General features: G+C 39.3%; 1 protein-coding gene across 2 annotated transcripts in view; it reads left to right on the top strand.

The window, feature by feature from the left end:
- The window catches only part of LOC139696287 (zinc finger and SCAN domain-containing protein 5B-like), a 12,688-nt gene extending 4,018 nt beyond the window's left edge, over nt 1-8,670 (top strand). The window contains exons 3-6 of one of the 2 annotated variants that reach the window (XM_071594984.1): nt 708-929; nt 3,041-3,250; nt 3,698-3,821; nt 6,851-8,670. In XM_071594984.1, coding sequence (XP_071451085.1) covers nt 708-929; nt 3,041-3,250; nt 3,698-3,821; nt 6,851-7,338 — 1,044 coding nt within the window. In that variant the 3' untranslated portion in view covers nt 7,339-8,670. The remainder of the gene's footprint in view (nt 1-707; nt 930-3,040; nt 3,251-3,697; nt 3,822-6,850) is intronic. The other variant, XM_071594985.1, reaches the window with a different exon arrangement.
- The last annotated feature ends 580 nt before the right edge of the window (nt 8,671-9,250 follow it).

Genomic DNA, 9,250 nt, shown 5'->3' with positions numbered 1-9,250 from the left:
GGTTTATCACATTATCCTAATCGTTCAAAAATGAAGTCAACATATTCCTTGGATATTCAAAATATCGTTTGCCATATGCTTATGATTGATTTGCCAATCATTTTGAATCTAATCAGGGACAAGTTTGCGATGTTTATCGTCCATGCCAGTGATTGGATATCTGATGTTTGTTTCGTCAACAATTATGGCTTTTCAACGCTTGCAACCACGAAATTTTACCACTTCTTATTTTACAGTGTATCTATTAGCAGCATCGTCATCCTTAAACAATCTTTAAACAACAATGAATCTCAGTAGGAGTCACTTTTTCAACAGTCGAAAATTTGTTTTTTATGGTACGTATAGTATATAATATGAATAGTATGCTGTTTAACTTGCATTTATGTATAACTGGAACACCTCTCCATTAATCTGCTTTCCAAAATACACTGGATGAATGTAACGACCTAAAACCTGCGCATGTGTGTTGAGGGGGAACGTTACTTCGGCACACCACCTGAAGGTCATTTCGTTTGTGGTCTATAAGCATGTGTGCATTAGTTTTTGGTGTTCCCTCATGTTTTACCACATGAGTGACTCTCAAACAGTCCTTGTGCCAGAATTGGAATTAAAAAATTCCCCTAAAAATTTGTTGCTCTGATGTTCTAATATTGGATAGTTCACCCTCTCTCACCCCTGGTACATTACATGTGTATGCTTTGCAATAGTGTCCTGGTGTGATCAAGAAATGGGTTGGTGATAAAGCAATCCCTTGTGACGCTATTGAAACGGCTGTGGATGTCCGAGATGACATGAACGTTACAACAGGAGAGGTGGACCATGCCGGTGAATGCTCTGTTGCTCTGGAAAAGGAAATGCATTTGCCGGTGATTGCATCAATGCATGAAGGAGGCTGTCATTGGTCAAACAATGAAGTCTCGGGGAATATGGTGAGTATGCATATTTAAGAGGTCTGAAAATTAAGTAATGAGACTGATTGTTTTTGTTTTTTCATTCAAATAAAATTACAACTTTATATTGTCACCCTCAAACTAACTTCCCTCTGAAGCCACACAGTGCTGGAGATGGTTGTTACAGTCCTCGTAGCAGTGCTGGAACGCAGATACTCGGCATAGTCTTCACCTGATCAGTTACAGCCATTTGAATGTTTTAACCATCCCAAAATAAGTTCCCTCGAGGTGCTTTGTCAACTTTGGGAAGAGAGAAAAGTCAAAAGGACTCAAGTCAGGCAAATGAGGAGGCTCAGGAGCCTCAGGAATGTTTCCACTGGCCAAAAACTACTACTGGTCCTTTTGGTCTTGAGAAATTTTTTTTGGAACCATTTTTGCACAGATTTTTCTCATCCCCAATTTATTGGTCCGAATCTGATGAACGGTGGTGTGAGTCAAATTTATGTCTTTCCCGACCATTCTAACAGTTAACTGATGATCTGAATGCTCAAGATTTGGATTCTGCCACATTTTCAACGGTTCTTGAAGATGAAGGCTTTCCGCTTCATGGTTCATCTTCAAATGACTCTCTGAAAATGCCTTATACCACCAAATAACCTGAGGTCTTGGCAAAAAACTATCTCAGTAGGCTTGCTGAAGTGTAGCAAGAGTTTCCGTTGCATGGTGTAGCCCAAGTCTGAAACAGCAAAACCTGATCAATGACATCATTGCTCAAAATTAATGTCACTCATTTTTAGAAGGCAATAGAAAAAACTGTTTCACATAAAAATCTCTACGGACAACTGAATGACTTGACTGAAGTCAAACCGGTACTGAAGATGGATTATATGTTCCCCTGCTGCCCCTCCAAGCCCAGTGCCTCCAGTGTTACCAGATCAAACGCTATGTTGCCAATTTAATTACTTTGTTTATATACCTTGTATGCTGTGAGCATAATTAGGCATATGTGTTTTTAGTCCAGTGTCATCTTGGATAAAACTTTGCAATTTGAAAGGCACTTAATTTATGATGCCAGTATGGTTTGAAAAAAAGAGTACATTATGAGGCGGAAATTTTTAGATGGTAGATTCTAGTGAACACAGTTTAAAAGAGACCCGTGATTCTGAAATTGCTCGATGAGAGGAGGTGGCAAGCAAAGGTTGGCCCATTTGAATTGTAAATTAATTTTAAATTAATGTTAAATGCCTTAATGTGCAAGTGGCAAGACTTCTGAGTTCTTCTAAAGTGTTGACATCAATGGCCATTATTCTGTTTTTCACAATTTATTTCCAATTATGTAAATGTGAATTTCAAATGAAAGACTAAACCACCAGCCCTTAACTAAAAGCAGCCACTTTATCAGTATAAGACTCCTTAGTTCGAAAATATATATTTCTAAGTTTAAGAAATTGCAATTTAATAAAAAAGTATCGTTGCCACTAACCAAAGTTGATGACTCTTCAATTTCTGTGTAAAGTGGCCATGGATACTGAAATACAAGGGTTGCTATTTATATGTTAAGCCTTGGCAACACTAAGTGTTCTAGGTGTCATCTAATGATACCATCTAAAAGTGTGACACTTTTAACATAAACTTTATTCAGATCATTTTGTTGTGTGATCATAGTTTGTTTTGTTTATGGTGACTCAAAAATGTTGTCTCAGCAAAAAATGGAGTTAACTCATGAACAATATGAACGATGACTCTCAGCAGGAGTCACTTTTTCAGCGGTTAAGAATTCAGTAGCAGCACACTGTTTAACTCACATTCACATAGCACTAGAACACATCTCCATATTTCCCCTTCTCAAAATATACTGCATGAATGTAACTACATCAAAACGACCTGCGCATGTATGTTAAAGGGGAATGTTACTTCCAGCTGCCACCAGGAAAACTTCTGAAGGTCATTTTGTTTGTGGTCTACAAGCATGTGTGCATTAGTTTTTGGCCTACCCTTGTATTTTACTAAATGGGTGACTCCCAAACGGTCCTTGTACCAGAATCGTAATTGAAAATATTGCCCCAAAGATTTGTTGCTCTGATACTGTAATTTTGAATAGTTTACCCTCTGTCATTACTAACACATTACATGTGTATACTTTGCAATAGTATCCTGGTGTTATCAAGAAATGGGTTGGTGGTAAAGTAATCGCTTGTAATGCCGTGGATGTCCGAAATGACATGATCCTTACAACAGGAGAGTTGGATGGTGCTGACGAATTCGCTGTTGCTCCAGAAAAGGATGTACATTTGCCAGCAGTGGCGTCAGAGCAGGAAGGAGGCTGTCATTGGTCAGGCAATGAAGATTCATCGAATATGGTGAGTACGCATTTGTATGTTATGAATGTAATTAGCCATCTTTGCTTTAAACCCCTCAGCGCAGTTCTCAGTACATGATACGTGTCTGCAGGCCTCAGTTAGGGATATTCCTACGCCATACATCCCGCTATGTTCTCTTGCTTTTGATTATTTTTCTGCTGCACCTTTGAATTTTTTGAATGACAATGGTTCCCCTTGGCCTCTTAGATGACGAGTCTTCCTAATTGTTCCGTTTGACTGCAAGAAAAGGCACCTTCATGTAGTAATGATACTCTTGACAGATACCACTATTTGAAAATGAAAGAATTTTCATTTGTGTTTTGTGTAATGAATTTGCTTGTAAACTAAAGTTTCATTTGTCCAGATTATTTAATTGCGGTACCCTGTATGTATACATGCTGGATTTTTTTCTTGGCTGCACTCTGTAATATTTGTTTGATTTTGAAGGACCATTTGAAAGGTGGAGAATTATGCTTGCCTTTAAATAAGGAAGTCTATGATAAGGATAAGTGTGGCGTTCACATTCCCGGAGATGGAGGACAACTTGGAGGGGATGTGTCGGAGGGGCAAGGTAAGGAGGCTCTGGACTGCTCTGCTTTTACTTGCTCCATGATTTCTTTTCTCAATTTCTATTTTTGACAAACAGTTGTAAAAACAAAGGACAACAGAAACTAACAGAACTGGCACCATTATACACAGCTCGTAGGCCGCCAAGCACAGATGGCTCCTCATTGGGTCTCATGGCAACTAGCACCACTGTAGTGGGAATGGGGCTATAGTCTATAGGCTATAGTGTTTATGGCTTGCGTATTTATTGTACTTACAATATATTTTTTGTGCTTTTGTTTTACACAGCAGCATGGGATCACTGGGATTTTTTTTCACTTTGCATTAGCAAAAGAATATCATCCTTTCTCTAGTGAAAAAGTTGTCCACAACTACATGGAATCCCTTCATGGGAGAATTTCCTATAAATAAGTGTTTTGCAATCACAAAATTTAGTTCATACAGGTCCTGTATATGCTGCAAGTCTACTTTTCTTCCCTTTTCTCTGCAGTGATAGTAATACAAAGTCAAACAGTTGTTTACTGTAGAGTCACATTAAATCCAAAAAATTTTGCCGAATCATTTGTGATATTGCTTGGGCAGATATTGAAGCAGCTGAGAATTACTTCCAATCCGTACTAATGTTTTATTAACACTAAGGTGCTCATTTGGTTTAAAGGAATGATGAAATATATTATTGGCATGGTCAACAATTGGTTGAAATTTGGTTTTGGGGTCGTACGAGGCCTGTCCAATTAAAAACCCAAACGTAAGTCATTAAAACTTTATGTTGCAAAATTTAGTCGACTTTAATTTTGTCCCCTTCTTGTTAGTACTTTCCATTCATAGGCTATGCCTTCTTAAATTCCGTCTTCTTCTTTTCCAATGTTTAAAGCACCCTTGGAAGTTCTCAGCAATTAGACCTATTCATAATTTTTCAGCAATGTTATGAGCAATTAGACCTAATTCGTCTTCCCATTGATTTCCCCTCATCAAATTTCTGCATTTTTGGTAACAAGAAAAAGTTGCAGGGGTGAGATCTGACAAATAAGGATGATGATTGAATTTTTTGCTGGCAGCTGATGAACAATCAATGTGTCATATGCAAGTACATTGTCATGGTGAAGGAGCCATTGCTTTGAGTCACATTTGGTCATACCCGATCTTTCAAGCGCTTGATAACTGTAAAGTAGAACTCAGCATTTACTGTTTGTCCTTCTGGAAGGAATTAATGATGAACAACATCTTGAACAAAGAAAATCAAGAGAATAACTTCGATTTTCGATTGGCTTTTTCTTGATATTTTGGCTCAAGATTCATCTTTTGCTTTCCACTCCTTGCTTTGTGATTTTAGTTCAATGCCATACTCAAAAGACCATGATTCGTCACCAATGATTACCGTATTGAGCAGTCCAGCATCGTTTTCTTTTGAATTTTTCCCGACAGGTACACATTCAACTCTTTAACTTTTGATCGGGCATCAGCAGCTTGGACACAATTTTTCCTCCCAATTTTTTAGACCTAAATGTTCAGTTAAAATAATGTGCTCTTTTGATTTTACTAAATCAGTTCATCGTCTATCATTTGACTTTGCAGTGAAGACTTGTTAGCCATCTTTGAATCACTTAATCTGCTTAGAAAACAGATGTATTCTTCAGGGCATTATCACCATATAAGTAGCTGTCAGCATTTCAGTAATTTCTTGATAACTTATATCAGCATACTTAATCAAAAATTTGATATGTTGCTCAGTGATTTTCTCAATTTCCGATTTCGACAAATAGTTAAAAGAAGGGCAACAGAAACTAACATAACTGGCACCATATGTACAGCTTGTCGAGCCACCAAGCACAGGCAGCTCCTCATTTGCTCTCAGTCAACCAGCACTGCTAGTGAGTGGGGTTATAGTCCTTGAAGTGGCCACTAGATTGCACCACTTTGTGCATTTATTGGCCAGACCAGGTATACAATTTGGTTGCACAGAGCAGGCATATGATTGTATATGGGCTTGTGTGTTTATGTGGGAGACACGCTCATAGATTAAGGGCCGTTTAGTCACAGGAAAAAGTATACTCGTAGGAAACACATTTTATTGGCACTTTTAATTAGCTACAAACTTAATTCACTTCTGTACATAATTGCCTTTCACTTGTAAGCATTTTTCGTACTGCTGCACCAGCTTCTTTAACCGCTCTGCAAAGAAGCTCGCTGCCCGAGAGTTGAACCAATCGACAATGCCGTTCTGGATCTCCTTTTTGGTTTTGAAATGTCTACCGAGCCACTGTTTCAAGTGCAAGAAAAGGAAATAGTCGCTAGTTGCAAGGTCAGGACTGTACGGTGGCGGTGGGGCCAAAAAACTCGTCCGCTGGACATTCTTTGCTCTTGGTGGTGGTCGGTGGGCATTTTTGGTCCCCACCTTCCACACAATTAGTGGCATCCGAGGTTTTCTGTGACAATACTGTAGACAGTAGTGCCTCCAATTTAAGGAAATTGTTCAGCCAGGCCATTTATCAACAATCGACGATCACATCGCAGTTTTTTTCGACTCTCAAAACAATTTCATCAGTCAGAATATTGTGCCTTCCACTTTGCTCTTCGTCATGGATACCTGTTTGTCATTTTTTTTTTAAATCACGGCGCCATTGTCTCTAACCTTTCCTTCACTCATAACTGTAGGTCCATAAACTAGGTGTAACTCCTGATGAATTTCATTTGCAGCTAACAATCCTTGTGTATACAAGAATTGTATGAAAGAACACACTTCACCGCTGGTGGAATGAAAGTTTGTTGAAGACATTGTTGTTTGCATGCACCGACAAGCAAATGACTTCTGTAACAAAACAAATGCTACTATAGCTTCTCAATGATTAAGTATATAGTGCTGCAGGAGTAAAACTGTGTTCTGAAGCAGCTATATTTAAATGTAAGCAAACAACCCTTACCCTATGAATATGCCTCGTACAACCTGATGACCACACATATTTTCATTGCAGGACTAATCCATGCCTTGATCCTATTCTCTTTTTTCATCTACTTTTCCTTCAACTCTTTCAGGTCATAGCCAGAGACAAGATGGAGCAGGAAAGGATGCTGGAGGGAATCATCTGCACACATGTCAAATTTGCAGCCAGGAATTTGCAGAATATGCTCTTCTCCGAGCTCACGTGATGTGCATACACCTTAAGAGGGGAAGGCCATTCAGATGTGACGTTTGCTCCAAGGCGTTTGATCGCCAAAGTGATCTCGATGAACACGTGGAATCGGTACATGCCGTGGAGAACAAGCATCAGTGTGAACACTGTTCCAGACACTTCAAATATGCGAATGACCTCAGAGTCCACATGTCGACACACACTGGTCAGAGGCTCTACAAATGTGCTTCATGTTCCAAATGTTTCGTTCACCGTAGTATTCTTGAGAGGCACATGTTGACACACACTGGTGAGAGGGCTTACAAGTGTGAGATATGTCAGAAAGCGTTTACCCTCAAACACCATCTCAAAGAGCACGCTTTTACACACGCTCCCCTAATGCCACATTAGAAGTACAATATTTTCACAAACTGTTGCACATAAAAGCAATCTCATTTTACACCAGAACTTTCCTTTCCTTTCTGTCCCAGAAAACAGTAGCCATAAACTTTTCCCGCTGACTTCTTTTTCTTGAACTTTTTGGGCTTCGGTGAGGTTGGGTGATGCTATTGCTTCAAGTTTTCCTTGGTTTCCCAGGTATAATGATGGGCCCATGTTTTGTCTCCGGTCACTCTCCAATAAAAAAATTCTTCACACTCTTTTCTCATAGCATCAGAGAAATTCTGTGGCACTTCCCACATGCTTTCCCTTGTGTTCAATGGTAAGCTACGTCAGTATCCATCTGGCTGGCACGTTGTTGTAACTGAGAACCTCAGACACAATTTTCTGCATGGAGAAGTAGCCACTCTTCATTTTAAGGGCCTTCCTGTATCTCATGAAGAGTAGTTCTTTAATTATTGCGCAGCATCTCGTCAATTTAAGCCACCGTTGATTACGGTAAACCCAACCGCCTAGACCACTGCTCATTGTAGACATTTTTCTGGCCATCAGAACACTTCCAGCATCACTTTGGCACGTTTTTTATGTCCATACACTTTTCACTGGACACTTCCACTAACTGGCGATGAACAACAATCAGATAAACCTTTTTTACATTCAAAAATCAAAAGACTGAGTGTAGTTTGCACCTGGCCAATGAGATAAGCAGTAGCTACATCCTAAACGACTGCTATACAGCGACTAAGCTACATAAGGTCATGCGAGTGGATCTACACTTTGGTGTGGATACGAAGGAATGCAGAGCTATTGTCAAACTTTGCCTAGCGACTTGCGTTTAGAAATGGCATCTTTATAGACCTTACTTTTCAGTACGCCCTTGTTTGAATGGACTATGAGGCTTTCATCGCCAGGTTTAAATTCTTCTGGTCATTTGTTAATGGTGTTTGGATTGTTATTGGTAAGCTCATATTTATTATGTGACATGAATATTGTTGCTTGCTTCTGTGATGTTGAAAGAAGTGCAAGCAAGGTATCTGTGAGTGTATAAAATGTCATAAAAAAATTTGTTGTCTCAGGCGTAACTTTGTGGAATTTGCATAAAATATTGGAATGTGATGAAATAATTGACTTTGTAATTCCACACACTTTATTTAAAAACACGACCCAGGTTTTCGACGTTGAACGTCATCATCAGGTGGTCCACTAGCCGTAAACAGTTTACCTTTCTAAACAAAGTAAAAATGAAATTAGTTGGCTAGCGCCACAAGTCAAGAAGGGGTAAAAGGTAAAAAAGGATAATGAGGTAGGTAAAAGGGGTAAAGGTAAAAAAGGAGAGGATAAGAAAGGTGAATACGAATACGCGTATTTCGGCCACAAAGTAGCCCTCTTCAGCGTACTGAAGGGTAATCGTCACTACAACACAAGTCGAAGTGAGAAAGGGTAAGGGCAATCCACTTTTTCCACTTTTTGCAACGGTCATTTCCTTGACCATGTAATTCCCCCTCCCCCTGACTACATAACCTATCGTTTCAAACTCCTCTACCATCAGCCTCGTCCATTGGCTTTTGTCTTTTTCACAACCCCCCCCCTCCCCCACACATGTAACACTATATATTCTTCGGATTGCCCTTACCCTTTCTCACTTCGACTTGTGTTGCAGTGACGATTACCCTTCAGTACGCTGAAGAGGGCTACTTTGTGGCCGAAATACGCGTATTCGTATTCACCTTTCTTATCCTCTCCTTTTTTTTTACCTTTTACCCCTTTTACCTACCTCATTATCCTTTTTTACCTTTTACCCCTTCTTGACTTGTGGCTCTAGCCAACTAATTTCATTTTTACTTTGTTCAGAAAGGTAAACTGTTTACGGCTATTGGAGTTTCACATTTATTATATATTACTAGCCGTAAGAGCTCATTTCTAT

The sequence above is a fragment of the Hetaerina americana genome, unplaced genomic scaffold (genome assembly GCF_022747635.1).
Source record: "Hetaerina americana unplaced genomic scaffold, ioHetAmer1.1.p SCAF_7, whole genome shotgun sequence".
Lineage (NCBI taxonomy): Eukaryota > Metazoa > Arthropoda > Insecta > Odonata > Calopterygidae > Hetaerina > Hetaerina americana.
The sequence above is the reverse complement of the archived record's forward strand: the minus strand, read 5'-3'. Positions and strand labels throughout refer to the sequence as shown.